This window comes from Loxodonta africana, chromosome 4, assembly GCF_030014295.1.
Source record: "Loxodonta africana isolate mLoxAfr1 chromosome 4, mLoxAfr1.hap2, whole genome shotgun sequence".
In the NCBI taxonomy this organism is placed as follows: Eukaryota; Metazoa; Chordata; class Mammalia; order Proboscidea; family Elephantidae; genus Loxodonta; species Loxodonta africana.
In genome coordinates, this window is record NC_087345.1 from 96711688 (window position 1) to 96730961 (window position 19274).

The 19274-nt window shown below is 38.5% G+C and overlaps 1 protein-coding gene across 5 annotated transcripts in view; it reads right to left on the reverse strand.

The window, feature by feature from the left end:
- The window catches only part of ARID2 (AT-rich interaction domain 2), a 232164-nt gene that overhangs the window by 1756 nt on the left and 211134 nt on the right, over window positions 1-19274 (reverse strand). For 4 of the 5 annotated variants that reach the window (XM_064284353.1, XM_064284350.1, XM_064284354.1 and 1 more), the window contains 4 exons: window positions 18916-19054; window positions 18741-18826; window positions 7079-7202; window positions 6894-6985 (listed from right to left, as the gene is read on the reverse strand). In XM_064284353.1, the coding sequence (XP_064140423.1) occupies window positions 6894-6985; window positions 7079-7202; window positions 18741-18826; window positions 18916-19054 (441 nt within the window). Of the gene's footprint in view, window positions 1-236; window positions 286-6893; window positions 6986-7078; window positions 7203-18740; window positions 18827-18915; window positions 19055-19274 lie in introns of all 5 variants that reach the window. The other variant, XM_064284351.1, reaches the window with a different exon arrangement.

The window sequence follows — 19274 nt, forward strand, 5'->3', positions numbered from 1 at the left end:
TGGCATTGCACCCACTAAATCTTAATATATCTCTGTAAGAAGAGAGGGAGGGGCCTGGGAAACAACTAGTTTAACCTGTTCAATTTACAGATGAGGAAACTGAGGCACAGAAAGATGAACTGACTTTCAAGCTATTTAAGTAGTGAAGGAAGAATTAGGCAGCACCATCTAACTTTGTCTTTTTTCCATGGCCCCTTTCTAAATCTGGAGAGTTTACAGTATAATTTTATAACTACCTTCATGCTTCCAGGATGTCTAGAATGATTAGCACATGTGAGGAGTCAGCTGTAGAGGAACAAAATGTTGCTCTTAAGAGATGATTTGGACCTGAACACCACATTATTCTATAAGTTTTTTTTTTAATTTATAAAACTTAAAAGAAACTTTCTACCTGAAAAATAAAAATACTGGTATGGTTGTATATACGAAGATGAGAGGTTATAAAAGTAAGCATCTTCTAGCAATAAATGAGTGATGCTGAGGGCTTAGGAAAGTGGTTAAAAATCTGCCAGAAAGAAGGGATGCACACACAGAGAGATGTGATAAAACAAGTGTGGTAAAATGTTAATGGTAAAAGCTAGGTGGTTGGTATATGGGTGTTCACCACAAAATTATTTCAAGTTTGCTGTATATTTGAAAAATTTGATACTAAATGTTAGGGAAAAAAATCAGCCAGCATGAGGTTATCCAAGATCCTCAGTGTCTTCAGTAAAATAACTCAGGGTAAAAGAAACTAGAGAAGGAAAAAAAAAAAAAAAAAAAAAGGTGATGGAGACTCCTAAATTCTGACGGAAAACACTGCAGGGAAGCAGCAATTAGAAAAAAGACAAAAAAATATCAAACCCATAATTTTACATATGGGGACTGCAGTCATGTTTACCATAGTGAAGCAAAGAAATAAATAAAACAAGATTTGAAAAATAGAGATTGATGACCAGGAGGTTGGGCATCTTTTCATGGTTTTGGCCATGCAGACAACCCTCTTTAGGTAGTTTCTGTATGTAGATACCACCGTACACCCAAAAGAGTGGCTAAATTAAAAATACAATACCAAGTGTTGGCAAGTATGTGGAGTGACTGAGAGTCTCACACATTGCCGAGGAGAGCGTAAATTGATGAAACCGTTTTGAAACTGATTGGCATTATGCACTAAAATTATATCCTGTGAATCACTAGACTTTTTAAAAGTTCAATAGAAATATGTACACATTTGCCCAAAAAACATGCATAGAATGTTCATAGCAGCATTATTCTTAATGGCTCCAAACTGGATGCAACCCAAATGCTCACCAAAATTAGAATGGAAAAATAAATTTGAATATATTCACACAGTGGAATTCTATACTTCGATAACATGAACAAAGCACTGCTACATGCAACAACATAGATGAATCTCATGAACACAATGTTGAGTTAAATAGACGCAGCAGAACATATACAATATGATTCCACTAACATAAAGTTCAAAACCAGGCAAAACTATGGTGTTACAGATCAGGATAGCGGTCCCCTGTGGGGAGGAAAATGGGGTAGAGACTGGAGGGGGCATGAGGGGCCTGGGGGTCCTGGCATTGCTCTATTTCTTGATCTGGATGCTTGGTTTTATGGATGGTTCAATTTGTGATAATTCACTGAGCTTTATACTTCTATTCTATATACGCTATGCACGATTTACTTCGAAAGTTTATTTTAAAAGTTTAAAAATAAATGATAAAATTTCTATGATTTTTTTCTTGAAAAGTCAAAAATTTGAACATACAAAATTGAATCAAATCATCTCTCCCCAACAATCGATAAACATTTTGACAAAGAAAGAAAAAAAACCTTCAGTTTAAAAAACTTAATGAATACAGTATTTTCCAAATTGATAACAGTCACATTTAAAAAAGTATTTTCTTTTTATTTGGATATCGCATAGATAGAACTAGAAAGACTAAATTGAAATCACCAGGATGATTTAAAAGTAACTAACAACTGTTTTTTAATATAAATTAATATTCTTTGAGATTAAAAAAAAAAATTAAATAAGTATTCACTAGTTAACAAAGGAAACCCTGGTGGTGTAGTGGTTAAGTGCTACGGCTGCTAACCAGAGGGTTCGCAGTTCGAATCTGCCAGGCGCCCCTTGGAAACTCTACAGTGCAGTTCTACTCTGTCCTATAGGGTCGCTATGAGTTGGAATTGACTCGACAGCACTGGGTTTTTAGTTAACAAATGAAATATGCCTGTTTTGTTGTTGAAATTTCAAATGCTATTTTTTTTTTGAGATGATTTAACAAAAAATAAACACTGTCCCACTTTAATGCACTTAAAACATAATGAAAAATAATCGGTAAGTAACATTAGTAAGGAAACCCTGGTGGCATAGTGATTAAGAGTTCGGCTGCTAGCCAAGAGGTTGGGCAGCTCAAATCCACCAGGCACTTCTTGGAAACTCTACAGGGCAGTTCTACTCTGTCCTACAGGGTAACTCTATGAGTCAGAATCCACTTGATGGCAATGGTTTTGTTTTTTTTCTGGTTTTAGCATTAGTAAAAACAATGCTTCTAGGAAAACAGCCGTCTGAACATAAGTTTATCTCCATTCACTCCCCAATTACTAAAATAAATAAAAGAAATATATTTTCTGGAGAAATAAAACCAGAAAAGCATAGGCCTTAGAGACATAGACATAATGCTGGTTAGGAGGTGTGGAATCAGATAGAAAACCGGGGGATTAGGTGAAAGCCAGGATACTTGAATGGAGTGAGATCCCCCCCCACCTCCTCTCCTATTCTGTTTCCAGAATGCAGGGCATCATACTGACTCTCCTCTACCACCTATCCCAAAGGGGAAAAGTCAGAGGATTCTTCTCGGGAGAAAACAAATTGTTCTACAGAGACTGACATTTGGGGGGCCTCTAATAAATAACTTGGTCCATCAGGGATCACCCTGAATAATAACAATCACCAGTTGTTGATCATGCACCCAGAGCTTCCAATTAAAAAAAAAAAAAAAAAAAATTTTTTTTTTTTTTTTTTTTAGCTTGTAAGTATTTAATTCTTAAAACATAAAGTGAACCCAGAAGTCTTCAACGTGTCTGAGGAATTTTGAGGCAAGAACGATATTCAAGGAGGGGAATAAAACTTTAAAATTAAATACTAGCATTAATACCATTAGAGAAACAAGATGACGCTGAATCTAATGTATGACTAGGATGTTAAAAAATAGCAACACCTGGCAAGTAAGACAGAGCTCGCTACAGTAAAAATCCAACACAAGATTTGATGATAAAGTTAAGGAAATTTCCAGAAAATAGATTAAAAAGGTAAAAATGAAAGCGAAGAGAGAAAAGATCAAAAAATCAGAGGATCAATCTAGGAGGGTACAGCACCCAAATAACGGAACAGAGAAATGGATAGGGAATTACAAAAGAAATCTACAAGAAAAATTCCATTACTAAAGGACATGAATCTCCAAACAGAATGGACCTACTGAAATGAAATGCCCACTTCAGTGAAAAACAACAACAAGAAAAACACCTACACCAAGGCACATGCATCATGAAACCTCTGAACACCAGAAATAAAAAGACCCTAAGACCTTGGGGTACAGGTAGGAGTAGGGGGGAAAGGGAGCCTGGAAATCACCTACAAAGGAATGACTTTTGGACTTTTCAACAGCAAAGTTGGATGCTGAAAGATATTGAAGCAATGCCATCAGATTTTTTAAAGGAAAATTTATTTTTCAAGATAGAATTCTATATCCAGCTAAACTATCAACAGTAAGATTAGACTAAAAACTTTTCAGATGTGTAGGGTTTTAAGAAAGAGAAGTCAATGGGATTCAAGAAAACAGGGTTCAACATAGAAGGAATTCCCAAGATAATAGGTGTGTAAGAGAGCAAGTTAAAACTAGATTGGAACAGGAAGATGAAAAGTTGCAGACAGTCAGTTCCAAGGGGAAAACTGTAAAAATATAAAACTGATAAAGGTTAAGCACCATATTTGAGCATTTGGAAAACTTATCGATAGTTCTGAGATATAATAATTGAAATGTATATATATACGCTCAGCATTAGGCTGCTAAAGAGCCAAAAAAAAAGCATGGCAATCATTAACCCCAGAAAAACAAAAGGAAAAATATAACAATAGTATACCACTTGGCTCAGCATCAATCTAACAATATGTGATTTAAAATTTAATAAAAAATTGTGATGTAACAAAATTGAGGATGAGAAAAAGGAAGTATGAAGAAAGGTTTGAGGATATTCAATTCTTTTAGAAAGGGAGTCAACAGGTAATATGTCAAAAAGTAAATTAAGAAATAGTAACATCCACATATTATTTAAAAATATGAAGGCAAACACCAGAAGACACAACTCAAATTGTTGAATGCTCCCCCTTGGAGTGGGTGGGAGGGGCTAAGTAGGGGACTATTATATTTAGTTGTAAGCTTTTTAGTACTATTTGATTTTTAAGACCATGTATTATATTGATAAAAGGTACATAAATCAAAAGGAGGTAAAATACTGCAATTCTCCAGACCTCAAGTTTGATCAGAATGGAGATAAAGTTATACTTAAACATTTTACACTATTCGAACAACCAGATAATGAATTTCAAATAAATTTATTGGCATTTCATACTGTATAGGCTACCGTACTATAAGAATGTAGGTAAACTTCTATACATCTTCCTATTGACTTGACATTTTTTCATTGCCAATAGAAATTTGCTTAAGTCAAAGAACCACATCCTATAACTTATTCTACTAGAGAAGAGAAATATCAACAGAAATACCCTTTGCAGGTATCTGATTTCTCTGACTCTCTTCTTCACATATGTAGGTTTTGCCAGATTTCCTATCAGTATTCTTGCTCAAGCAAAAATCCCCATCACTGGAGATATTTATTTTACTATTTGTTTTGTTAATTGATATTGTTCCTTAAAATGAAAACTTATAACTCTATATTTTATTAGACCTAGCCAAAATGATTTTGCTGTAAAAACCTAAGAAAAAGTTATAAAATTATTTTTCAAATGATTTTTAGAATTCCAATTGTGCACACAAATTTCAGATCAGAACTCTATGCTAAAATGAATTTGTGAGACTTTCCTTCCATTTGTCTCTCCATCAACTACTTAATGAATGTCTATTTCATTCCCAACACTATGCTAGGCAGACACTGAGGATACAAAGACAAAAATATTCAATCCCTATCTTCAAAGGGCTCACCGTCTAAGGTGATAACGTGCAATGCACAGGGTGGTAGGGAGTATCTACTGCATCCTTGGTCAGAGGGGCAGGGCAGTGAGGAAAAAATGTCAGGAAAAGCTTCCTGGGAAACCTGACCCTTCAGTTGAGTCTTAAAAGATGAATAGGAGGTGGTGATTATCTATTATGAGCACTGTGCTTGGTGCTCAGGCTTCAAGGATTAATCAGAGAAAAATCTCCACACACAGCTCAGTAGTGAAAAATGCCATATAAAAACTATTTACAAAACAATGCAATTAAATGTTGTAAGACAGACATGTTAAATGTTATAAGACAGACATGTTCTTGGCGGGGGAGAGGAACACAGCAAAGGAAAGTCTGTACAAAGAATCAAAAATCTGAGCTGAATCATGAAGGATTAGCAGGTTTTCAATAGGCAGGAAAAGCAGGTAGAAAGGCATTCTACCCAGGGGGAAAAGCATGAGCATTGGGACAAAGGTACAAAGGTGTGACATGAAAGAACCTGGCATGATTAGGAATCTGCATGTGGTTTGCTTTGGCTGAAATGCAGGCTATAAAGTAGAAAGTGGGGAAGGGCAGGAAATCAGGCAGGGACAGTAGGAAGAGACCATGTTATGAAGGAAGCAGGAAGATGCTAGTCTTCTCATATGGTGACTAAGCCTTTATATTTCTTTTTCTCTGAAAAAGTTTGCTTATTTTTAATTTGAGTGCTAAAAATTTTTCTTTGTAAAAAATGCTTTATACTTTAAGTGTAGTAACCCTTGTCACTGCGAATTCTTTTTTAAAACTTGGTTTTAAGTTTTATTCATGTTTGATGTAATAGGAGTTTGAAAACTTGATATGGTCAAATTCATTGCTTTTTTCCCTTTGTAACTGATACCACTGTTTTTATGGTTGAGAAATCCAGTTGGAAGGTTACTGCAATAATATAATAAAAGACCTAAAACAAGGTAAAATGTGGTGCAGAAGAACTAACTTAGATTCAAGATAACTAAAAGATGGGATTAATAGTACATGAAAGGAAAGAGAGCGACCGGGAAAGGACGACTTCTCAGCCAGAGGAGCCTGAGATGGGTCACAGCTGAGGAGGAAGGAAGAACAGTAACTTCAAGGAAGCCAAGGTACCACAAGGCTTCAACAGAACACTCCATATTTGCTCTCTCAAAGATCAACAAGTTATTCTGAGTTTCTGTAGATTTACAAAATCCTGAGTTTTTCTTGCTTGATTAAGTCCATTAGAAAGTAACATAAAACTTCAGGAATTAAAATGGTTTTTAACATATCTATTACTTTGATGGGTACATTAAAATGACAATTCTCAAGCTGAATTTCATTCTGATCCTACAGGATTCAAATGATCAATTCCTTTTTTCCTCCTAGTAAATCCTAAGTTCTCTCTATAGTAATGCTACCTTTTGCTCTAAATTCTATAGCCAACAGAGAAAGTTAACATAATGAGTCAAGTTTAAAGAACATCTTTTGGTTGTTTCAACTTTTCTACTTATTTTTCGCTTTTAAGAGACCATGATGGCCTGACCTTGGCATAAGCTTTTGGACATATTCACAAAATTGATGAGAAAAAATATGAATAAAAACAGATAACTTATCTTATTAACCTATTTATGTAAAAACAAAATAATCTAAATTCACTTTGGCTATGGAAAAAAGATTACTCACCTGCGACCACATTCTGAATATTTACCAATATTTTTTAATATTAAGGCAGCTGTTAGTCGGATGTGTTTAGTTATTGGTCCCTCTTTTTCATCCTTAAAAAGAGAAGAAAATAAAAGAAAAAGAATAAAGGTCTAAATCATACAGTGCTCACACCTTTACAGGTAAGGCTTTTAAGGCTTGCTTACTGTAAAATCTCGAAAGACGAGGTTTCTTGATCCTCTCCTAAGAGCCATGAGTGCAGCACTGGGATGATTCACAATGGCCTTTTGTGCTCTAGGAGTTGAGCCTGTACCCCCTCCAGCTGGCTGCCTAAATTGATCAGAGACGGGAAGAGTTTGTTAAAATGATGCTGCAGACAAACTGACAAAGATGACCACCCTACCAAACCCACGTTAGGTACAGAGTGGACAAAAGAGCTCACGGTTCAGCATTAATGCTTATGCTTTGTGTCAGCCTAGGCAAAAGGGCTTTATTGTTTTACGTCTTTTAGCTTCCAATGTGTCAATTTTAAAGCAAATAAGAGATGCTCTGCTCCGGTGTGATAAATCTTTAAAGTTACTGTGCTGAGTAAGTATGCAATCAAATAAATATGACAGTGACAAAGTTGTAAAGTTTTCATCTTTGAATGAAACGTGAAGATGGTAACACAAAAAATAGTCCAAAATAATATCTAAGTATTTACTGGGTTCTGGGTATGTACTGGAAACCCTGGTGTTGTTAAGAGCTATGGCTGCTAACCGAAAGGTCGGTGGTTCGAATCTACCAGGTGCCCTTTAGAAACTCTAGGAGGCATTTCTACTTTGTCCTATAGGGTTGCTATGAGTCAGAATTGACTTGATGGCAGTCAGTTTTTTTAAGTATGTATTGGTACAAATCACCCTGGAGAAGAGAACCTAATACGATAATATGAAATCGCCTTGTTACACAATCTTATTTTTCATCATTACTTAATAATTTCAAGGAAGCAGAGCCAACATGCCGCTATAGACAGAAACACCATGCCAGCCCTCTACAGCAAAGACCTGAAAAACTAAGTAAAACAAATACAAACATCAATCCTGGAACCCTAAACATCAAATGAAGGGATAAAGAACTCAGTCAAGCACTGGATGGAACAAGAAAATGACAAAGAACAGAAAATAGGGAGAGCTATGGAGTGGAGGTCTGCTACTAGCTAACATGGCACGGATTCGTCATCTTGGGCCATAGCCACCGAGAATGATGGTCAGGAAGTACAGGAAGGCAACTCCACGGAGCTCCCAACATGAGACAGGGCACCCTGTAACCAGGGATACACGCTCCCACCCCCGGACCTTCTGCTACGCGGTCTCCACTGCTTTCCAGTGTGATATAGTCAATCGGCCAGAGAGACACCAGTTCACCACTGCCTGGGCCTGCCCCACACACACCAGCCAACTCCTTCTGCGCCATTTTTCTTCTTTTTGGTTTCTTTTCTCTCCCTCCCTTCCTTTTTCCTGTCCATCTAGCCCTGTGTGCTATGCCTGCCCCTTCTTGATGAACTGTGCCACACCACTTGTCGACAGAACCACAGAAACACAGCTGCCCCAGGTCAGCGCCAGCCCCCCTCCCCTGCAGGCTCCCTCAGCACCATTTTTTTTCTGGTTTCTTCTCTCTTACTCCTTTCCTTCCTTTCTTTTCTCTTGTCCACCTAGCCTGTGTGCTGTCCCTGCCCCTTCTGGACAGGCTGTGCCACAACGCTCGGTTACAGAGCCACCAGCACACGGCCTCCCCAGGTCTGCACCATCCAACCAACAGGCTCCCTTAGCACAATTTTTTTTTTCTCTCTCTCCCTTCCTTCCTTCCTTTCCTTTCTCCTGCCGAGCTAGCCCTGTGTGCAGTCCTCGCCCCTTCTTGACAGGCTATGCCACACCACTTGGCTAGAGAGCCACTGGCACACGTCCCCCCGGGTCTGTGCCACCCTCATTGGCAGGCTCCTTCAGCGCCATTTTTTCCAGTTTCTTCTGTCTCCCTTTCCTTCCTCCTGCCCACCTAGTCACACGTGCAGTCTCCACCCCTCTCTGACGGGCTTTGCCACACCACTAGGCTAGGGAGGCACTGGCACACAGCCTTCTCAGGTCCATGCCACCCCCTACTGGCAGGCTCTCCCAGTTCCACTTTTGTTGTTGTTGTAGCTTCTTCTCTCTCACTCCCTTCCTTCCACACACACCTAGCCCTGTACACCACCCCACCCCCTTCTTGATGGGCTATGTTGTACCTCTTGCCTAGAGAGCCTCTGGCACATGGCCTCCTCAAGTCTGCGCCATCCCCACAGGTCAGCTCCATCAGTGTCATATTTTTTATTTTTACTTTTCCTCTTCTCCTTTTTCCTTCTCCATTCCATCTAGGCTTGGCACTGCCTCTGCCCCTTCCTGATGAGCCATGCCATGCCACTCGGTGAGAGAAACATCAGTTCGCCACCACTCCAATTAGGCCCCACCCCCAATGTCCGGCTCTCCCAGCTCCATATTTATTTATTTTTGTTGTTTCTTCTCTCTCTTACCCTTCTTTCCTTTCCTTTCTCCTGCCCACCTAGCCATGTGTGCCACCCATGCCCTTTCTCAATAGGCCAAGCTGCACTCTTCAACTAGAGATCCACTGGACCACAGCCTTGCTGGGTCTGCCCTGCCCTATCTACCCAATCTTACCACACTGGCATTTTATTCACTTTTTTTTTTTTTTTCCTTTTTCCTTCATTTTTTTTTGCCTTTGTTTCTCTCTTCTTTTCTCTTACCCACTTAGCTCCTCACATCACATCCTCTCTCTGCCCTCTGGTCTATGTGCACTGCACACTGAGAGCTGCATGGCACCAGTGTGGACCACTGGACCCAGCTCTGTGCTGCCACTCGTCTCACCCTGTCAGGCCCAGTACATGCCCAAATGACCCATCCCCACCCCTCCCTCCTCAGTGGACCTGCCCTGCTGCACCAAAGCTGAGTGATCAGCCCTGCCCACTTACACAAGGAGGTAAAGAAGTATCACACCTGCAGACGGGCAAGCAACAAAGCACGTTGAGCCCACCTGCCCAGACATAGCCAGATAAAACAAAAAAGCAGGACGAAATGAAAAATCTACTATCAGTGAATGAAGAAAATGATTTCTGAATGTCCTGAAGACAGTAGACAATATCAAAACACATAAAAAAACAGGACACTGTGGTTCCAGAAAGCAACCAAAATAAACAACAGATGACCTTGCAGTAGAAGAAAAGGTTCTGGGACTACCTCATAGGGGATTCAAAACTCTAATATTCAGGGCACTCCAAGACATGAATGAAAACAGACAAAAATAAGGAAAAAAGACAAAATTATGGAAAATACATGAAGGTGGTATAAAAATTCCAACAAAAAAAGCCCTGGCCCAGATGGCTTCACTGGAGAATTCTACCAAACATTCAGAGGAGAGCTTGCATCAGTACTACTCAAACTATGTCAGAATATAGAAAACGAAGGGACACTTCCAAATTTACTCTATGAAGCCAGCATAACCATGATATTAAAACTAGGCAAAGACACCACAAAAAAAGAAAATTACAGACCAACAGCTCTCATAAAATTCTCAACAAAATTCTAACCAACAGAACTCAGCATTACATAAAAAAATAATACACCCTGACCAAGTGGGATTTACACCAGGTATGCAAGGATGGTTTAACATTAAAAAAATCAATGTAATTTACTATATAAATAAAAGAATCACATGATCATCTTAATAGATGCAAAAAGGCATTCGATATAATTCAACACCCATTCTTGATAAGAACTCTCCATAAAATACGTATAGAGGGGAAATTCCTCAATAAAATAAAGAGGATCTATACAAAACCAACAGTCAACATCATTCTAAATGGAGAGAGGCTGAAAACATTCCCCCTAAGAACAGGAACAAGATAAGGATGCCCTTTATCACCACTCCTACTTAGCACTGTTCTGGAAATCCTAGCTAGGGCAATAAGGCAAGAAAAAGAAATAAAGGGCAACCAAATTGGTAAGGAAGAAGTAAAACTGTCCCTATTTGTGGATAATATTGTGGAAAACTCAAAACACTACACAAGAAAACTACTGGAACTCACAGAAATATTCAGCAGAGTAGCAGGATACAAGATAAACACATAAAAATCAGCTAGATTCCTATACACCAATAAAGAGAACTACGAAAAGGAAATCAGCAAAGCAAGAGCATTTATAACGGCTGCTTAAAAAATGTAAAATACTTAGGAATAAATCTAACCAGGGATGTAAAAGACCTAAACAAAAACTACAAAATGCTATTGCAAGAAAGCAAAAGAGACCTACATTAATGGAAAAATATACCATGCTCTCGGATATGTAGACTCAACATTGTGAAAACATCAATTCTGCCCAAAGCAATTTATAAATACAATGCAATCATGATCCAAATACCAACAGCATTCTTTAACGAGATGGAAAAACTAATCATTAACTTTATATGGAAAGGAAAGAGGCCCTGGATAAATAAAGCACTAATGAGGAAGAAGAATAAAGTAGGAGGACTCGCACTACCTGACCTCAGAACCTACTATATAGCTACTGTAGTCAAAACAGTCTGCTACTGGTACAATGATAGACACACTGACCAGTGGAATAGAACTGAGAACCCAGATGTAAATCCATCCACCTAGAGTCACCTGATCTTCAGTGAAGGCCCAAAAGGCCATTAAATGGGGAAAAGACAGTCTTTTCAACAAATGGTGCTGGCAAAAGTGGATGTCCATCCGTAAAAAAAAATCAAACAGGACCCATACCTCACACCACACATAAAAACTAATTCAAAATGAATCAAAGACCTAAATATAAAACCAGAAACTATAAATATCATAGAAGAAAAAATAGAGTCAATGTTAGAGGCCCTAATACATGGTTTAAATACATAACAAACAATACGCAAACACCAGAAGATAAGCTGGATAACTGGGATCTTCTAAAAATTAAACACTTATGCTCATCAAAAGATTTCACCAGAAGAGAAAAAAGAGAACCTACACACTAGGAAAAAATTTTTTGCTTGTGACAAATCTACAGCAAAAAGACACATAACCCAAATAAATAATGGGCTAAAGATATGAACAGATACCTCACTGTCGTGGATTGAACTGTGTCAACCTGAAATATCTGTCAACTCAACTAGGTCATGATTCCCCTGTATGATTGTATGGTTGTCTACCATTTTCTCTTTGGATGTGATTTCCTTATGTGTTGTAAATCCTATCACTATGATGTAATAAAACAGATTAGTGGCAAATATATTGATGAAGTCTATAATTAGGTAGTGTCTTAAGCTAATCTCAAGCAGAGAGCCATGGGAACCTCATTACCACCAAGAAAGCAGTACCAGGAACAAAGCCCGTCCTTTGGACCTGAGGTTCCTGCGCCGAGATGCTCTCAGACCAAGGGAAGACTGATGCATCATAAGGATTTTCCTCCAGAGTTGACAGAGAGAGAAAGCCTTCCTCTGGAGCTGGCACCCTGAATTGCGACTTCTAGCCTACTGGACTGTGACAGAAAAAACTTCTCTTTGTTAAAGCCATTCATGTGTGGGATTTTTGTCATAGCAGTACTAGATGACTAAGACACTCACCAAAGAAGACATTCAGGCGGCTAACAGACACATGAGGAAACGCTTGCAATCACTAGTCATGAGAGAAATGCAAATCAAAACTACAATAAGATACCATCTCATCCTGACACTACTAGCATGAATATAAAAAACAGAAAATAACAAATGTTGGAAAGGCTGTGGGGAGCTTGCAACGTTTATGCACTGCTGGTGGGAAACCAAAATGTACAATCATTTTGGAAAATGATACAGAGCTTCCTTAAAAAGCTACAAATGAATTACCATACAATCCGGCTATCCCGCTCGTGGGAATTTTTCCTTAGAGAAATAAGAGCCATCACATGAATAGACATACGCACACCCATGTTTATTGCAGCATTTTTCATAATAGCAGAAAGATGGAAACAACCTAAGTGTCTATAAACAGATGAATGGATAAACAAACTAGGGTACATACACACAATAGAATACTATGCAATGATAAAGAACAATGATGAATTCGTGAAACATCTCAAAACAAGGATGAATTTGGAGGGCATTATGCTGAGTGAAATAAGTTGATCAGAAAAGGATAACTACTGTATGAAACCACTATTATAAAAACTCATGAAAAGGTTTACACACCAAAAGAAACAATATTTGATGGTTATAAGGGAGGGGATGGGTGGGGATGGAAAAATACTAAATAGACAGTAGATAAGTGAGAACTTTGGTAAAGGGTAAGACAGTACACAATACTAGGGAGTCAGCACAACTTGACCAAGGCAAGGTCACGGGAGCTTCACAGACACATGCAAACTTCCAGAGGGATCGAACTACTGGGCTGAAGGCTGTGGGGATCATGGTCTTGGGGGACATCTAACTCAAATGGCATAAAATAGATTATAAAGAAAATGTTCTACATCCTACTTTGGTGAGTAGCATCTGGAGTCTTAAAAGCTTGTGAGCGGCCATCTAAGATGCTCCACTGGTCCTACCCAGTCTGGAGCAAGGGAGAATGAAGAAAAAGACATAAGGCAAAGATTAGTCCAAAGGACTAATGGACCACAACTACCACAGCCTTCACCAGATTGAGTCCACAACTGCATGGTGCCTAGCTACCACCACTGACTGCTCTAACAGGGATCTCAATAGAGGGTACCGAACAGAGTTGGAGAAAAATGTAGAACAAAATTGAAACTCACAAAAAAAGACCAGACTTACTGGTCTGACAGGGACCTCAAGAGTATGGCCCCTGGACACCCCTGTAAGCTCAGTGAGGAAGTCACTCCTGAGGTTCACCATTCAGCCAAAGATTAGACCGGCCCATAAAACAAAATGAGACTAAGTGGGCACGCCAGCCCAGGGGTAAGGATGAAAACGGAGTTGAAGACAGGAAAGCCGGTAATGGGGAACGCAAGGTCAAGAAGGGGAGAGTGTTGACATGTTGTGGGGTTGGCAACCAATGTCACAAAACAGTACGTGTAGTAATTGTTTAATGAGAAACTAATTTGCTGTGTAAACTTTCATCTAAAGCACAATAAAAACAAAAGATAAAAGGTATTTGCAATGAAAAATAATTTCAATTAATTCTTTCAACAGAGTTCTACAATTGCACAGAATGAAAGAGAATGGAGGAACTGCAGAGATGACTTTTATATACAATCAGAATCAAACTGTCTATTTTTTGATACTATTTAGCTATCTGCGTGACTTTGAACATTCCATTTTTCTTTGCTTTTACGGTAAAATCCAAACTGATTAATGTGGCTTACGAGAACTTCTGCTAATTCATCTTTATTCTTTTGGTCTCAACGTGGGTGTGCCTTCTGCTAGAAAGCTTTCCCTGGTCTCCTAGATTAGTTTAGGTGGGCTCTCACAAGCCTTGTGCATGTCATCTTAGTACTTACTACAGAGACTAAAGAATAAAAAAAAAAAGAATAGCAATGGAAATTCCTGCCAATCCACGACCAAGTAGGATTTCATAGCAGGTATGCAAGGATGGTTCAACATTAGAAAATCAATCAACGTAATCCACCACATACATAAAAGGAAAGAAAAGAATCATAGGATCATCTCAATTGATGCAGAAAAAGCATTCGACAAAGTCCAAAACCCATTCCTGATAACAACTCTCCATAAAATAGATATACAAGGGCAATTTCTCAACATAATAAAGGGTATCTATGCAAAACCAATGGCCAACATCGTTCTCAATGGAGAGAGGCTGAAAACATTCCCCTTGAGAACAGGAACAAGACAAGAATGCCCTTTATCACCACTCCTATTTAACATTGTGTTGGAAGTCTTAGCTAGAGCAATAAGGCAAGAAACAGAAATAAAGGGCATCAAAATTGGTAACAAAGAATATAAACTCTTCCTATTTGCAGATGATATGATACTAAGAAAATCCAAAAGACTCCATGAGAAAACTACTGGAACTAACAGAAAGATTCAGCAGAGTTGCAAGATGCAAGATATACATACAAAAATCAGTTGGATTCCTATATACCAATGAAGAGAATGATGAAAAGGAAATCAGGAAAACAATTCCATTTATAATAGCCCCTAAAAAAATAAAATACTTGGGAATAAATCTAACCAGGGATGTAAAAGACCTATACATAGGAAACTACAAAACACTACTGCAAGAAACCAAAAGAGATCTACATAAACGGAAAAACATACCATGCTCATAGATAGGTAGACTTAACGTTGTGAAAATGACAATTCTACCCAAAGCGATTTACAAATACAATGCAATACTGATCCAAATACCAACAACATTGTTTAATGAAATGGAAAAACTTATCATTAACTTTACGTGGAAATGAAAGAGGCTCTGGATAAATAAAGCACTACTGAAGAAGAAGAATAAAGTAGGAGGACTCGCACTACCTGACCTCAGAACCTACTATACAGCTACTGTAGTCAAAACAGCCTGGTACTGGTACAACAGCAGGTACACTGACCAATGGAACAGAACTGAGAACCCAGATGTAAATCCATCCACCTAGAGTCACCTGATCTTCAGTGAAGGCCCAAAAGGCCATTAAATGGGGAAAAGACAGTCTTTTCAACAAATGGTGCTGGCAAAATTGGATGTCTGTCTGCAAAAAAATGAAACAGGACCCATACCTCACACCATACACAAAAACTAATTCAAAGTGGATCAAAGACCTAAATATAAAGTCAAAAACCATCAAATTCATAGAAAAAAAATAGGATCAACACTACAGACCCTAATACATGGCATTAACAGGATACAAATCACAACCAACAACACACAAGCTCCAGAGGATAAGCTAGATAACTGGGATCTTCTAAAAATTAAACACTTACGCTCATCAAAGAACTTCACCAAAAGAGAAAAGAGACCTACAGACTGGGAAAAAATTTTTGACTCTTACAAATTAGACAGAGGTCTAATCCCTAAAATCTACAAGAAAATCCAACACCTCTACAACGAAGACACAAATAATCCAATTAAAAAATGGACAAAGGAAATAAACTGACACTTCACCAAAGAAGATATTCAGGTGGCCAGCAGACACATGAGGAAATGCTAAAGATCTCTAGCCATCAGAAAATGCAAATCAAAACCACAATGAGATATCATCTCACTCCGGCATTATTGGCACAAATCAATAAAACAGAAAATAACAAATGTTGGAGAACGTGCAGGGAGATCGGAACTCTTATGCACTGCTGGTGGGAATGCAAAATGATACAATCTTTTTGGAAAATATGGCACTTCTTTAGAAAGCTAGAAATAGAAATACTATTTGATCCAGCAATCCCACTCCTAGGAATATATCCTAGAGAAATGAGGCATTACACAAATAGATATACGTACACCCATGTTCACTGCAGCATTGTTCACAATGGCAAAAAGATGGACACAATCTAGATGCCCATTAACAGATGAATGGATAAACAAACTGTGGTATATATACACACAATGGAGTATTACTCAACAGTAAAGAACAATGATGAATCTATGAAGCATCTTATAACATGGATGCATCTGGAGGACATTAGGCTGAGTGAAATACGTCAGTTACCAAAGGACAAATACTGTATGAGACCACTACTGTAAAAATTCATGAAAAAGTTTACATATAAAAAGAAACAATATTTGATGGTTGGGGGGGGATGAAAAAATGCTTAATAGACAATAGATAAGCGGTAACTTTGGTGAAGGGTAAGAGTACACAATACTGGGGAAGCCAGTACAACCCGTACAAGGCAAGCCCATGGTAGCTCCATAGACACATGGACCTGAGGGACCAAACTGCTGGGCTGAGGGCTGTGGGGACCATGGTCGCAGGGAACCTCTAGCTCAATTGGCATAACAGAGTTTATAAAGAATATGTCCTACATTCTACTTTGGTGAGTAGTGTCTGGGGTCTTAAGAGCCTGTGAGGGTCCATCTAGGATACTCCACTGTTCTCACTCCTTTGGGAGCAAGGAAGAATGAAAGAAACTAAGGTGTAAGGGAAAGATTAGTCCAAAGGACTGATGGACCACATCTACCACGGCCTCCACCAGAGTGAGTCCACTACAACTAGATGGTACCTAGCTATCACCACTGACTGCTCTGACAGGCATCGAATAGAGGGTCCCAGACAGAGCCGGAGAAAAATGTAGAACAAAATTCCAACTCAAAAAGAAAGACCAGACTTGTTGGCCTGACAAAGACTAGAGAAACCCTGAGAGTGTGGTCCCCGGACACCCTTTCATCTCAGTAATGAGGCCACTCCTGAGGTTCACCCTTCAGCCAAGGATTGGACAGTCCTAAGGAACAAAACAAGACAAAAGGGGTGTACCAGCCCTGAGGCAGCGATTGAAATGTAGGAGGGAACAGGACAGCTAGTAATAGAGAACCTAGGATTGAGAAAGGAGAGTGCTGACAAGTCATGGGGTTGTTAACCAATGCCATACAATAATGTGTGTACTGTTTGATGAGAAACTAGTTTGTTCTGTAAACCTCCACCTAAAGTTCAGGAAAAAAAAAAACAAAAAGAATAGCAATGAAAGCCCTGGTAGCACAGTGGCTAAACATTTGGCTGCTAACCGGAAGGTCAGTGGTTTGAACATACCAGCCATTCTTCAGGAGAAAGATGTGGCAGACTGCTTTCATGAAGATTTACAGCCTTGGAAACCCTATAAGGGCAGTTCTACCCTGTCCTATAGGGTCACTGTGAGTCAGAATTGACTTGATAGCAACAGGTTTTTTGTTTTTTTTTTTTTGATTTAAGAATGGCAAAATGTATGTTGGTTATCATTATACTTCACTGCCTACCTAGCACAACGCAGATACTCTAGTTACTAAACAGTAATGGAACAAATAAAGTATATAAAAAGTATGTTCCCACAGCTCTGTGAGATTACAGACTTTATCTTGTTCTTTGGAACCCCTATGCATGGTACACTGCTCAGTACATAGCAGGCTCTCAATAAATGGTGAAAAATTAGTTTATTTCCATATTTTAAAAATTAAAAATATTATTTAGATTCAACGAATCTACAGCTAAAGGCTTCAGTTAAAATAGGAGATGCTATGAGGAGCCCCAGTGGTGCAGTGGTTAGGAGCTTGGCTGCTAATGAAAAATTTCGCAGTCTGAATCCACCAGCCTCCTTGAAAATGCTATGGGGCAGTTCTATTTTGTCCTATAGAGTTGTCTGAGTCAGAATCGACTTGACAGCAACAGTTTTTTTTTTTTTTTAATGTAAGTCTAATAAGGACCTTATAGGAATCCCCAACCCAGAACTGATTACATGCATTACAAAAGTATATGTTCAGGAAATGACAGGTAAATCAATGACCATATAGTAAATGTGACAGTTATACTCTTCTATAGGACCCTCACTTACACCTCAGAGGAGTAGTTATAAGGACAAATCTTGTTGCCATTGTTAAATACATGTTCAATTAACCTTTCAAAGGATGGAAAACCATACGTAGTACTTTCAGTTACAAAACATTTCACATGTATAATCTGTCATTACTTCCAATGACTTGTCTGCAAAGTCAAATCATAAAATCTTAGAGCTACGAGGCACCTTCCAGATCCATATGAAAAATAATGCCTAGAGAACTGATGCAATTTGAACAGGGTCACACAGCCTTTTAAGTGGTAGAGTTGGACTAGTAACCCTGCTCTCCTCTTCCCCGATATGCTAAGTTGCGTTTCATAGTTCCTGTGTTGTATCTAGTTTCTTGATATTTATTTTTGTGTGTACAATATGAAATAAACTCATTTTCCTTACTTGGTAGAAGATTTTTGACTTCCTGCTTGTCCTGGCTCATCCTGTTTTAATCCTGCAAGCAGGGCATCCTTTGAACAGTGCTTATCCTTTTTGAGGAAGAGGAAGAAAAGAATACTTATCAAGACCTTTAATCCAACTGGAGGAGTTACTGAACAAATAGTATTAGAAACTATACCTGTAAGTGGGTAATAAAAGAAAACCTTTGTCGCTGAAAAGGCTCACAACCTTCCCAAAGACACTGCCCTGGATAGACATCTTTTCCTCCATGTTCAGTTGCTGCATGGTAGAAAACCTGTGAGGGTGTCTGAAACCACCTACAAAAAATAAAAGTAGTTGAAATTATCTGACACATGAATGAATTTTTTAAAATAGGAAACCTGCTCTCCTTAATACAAACTCTAGATCGATACACAGAGATATGAAGTAAAATAGGGCAAATTTCCCATTGACCTCATTTCAAACTAAGAATATTTTGAAAATTTCCCTCCTTATACAGCTAAGTTTAATCATTTAACTGTACTGAAGACTTTTAGT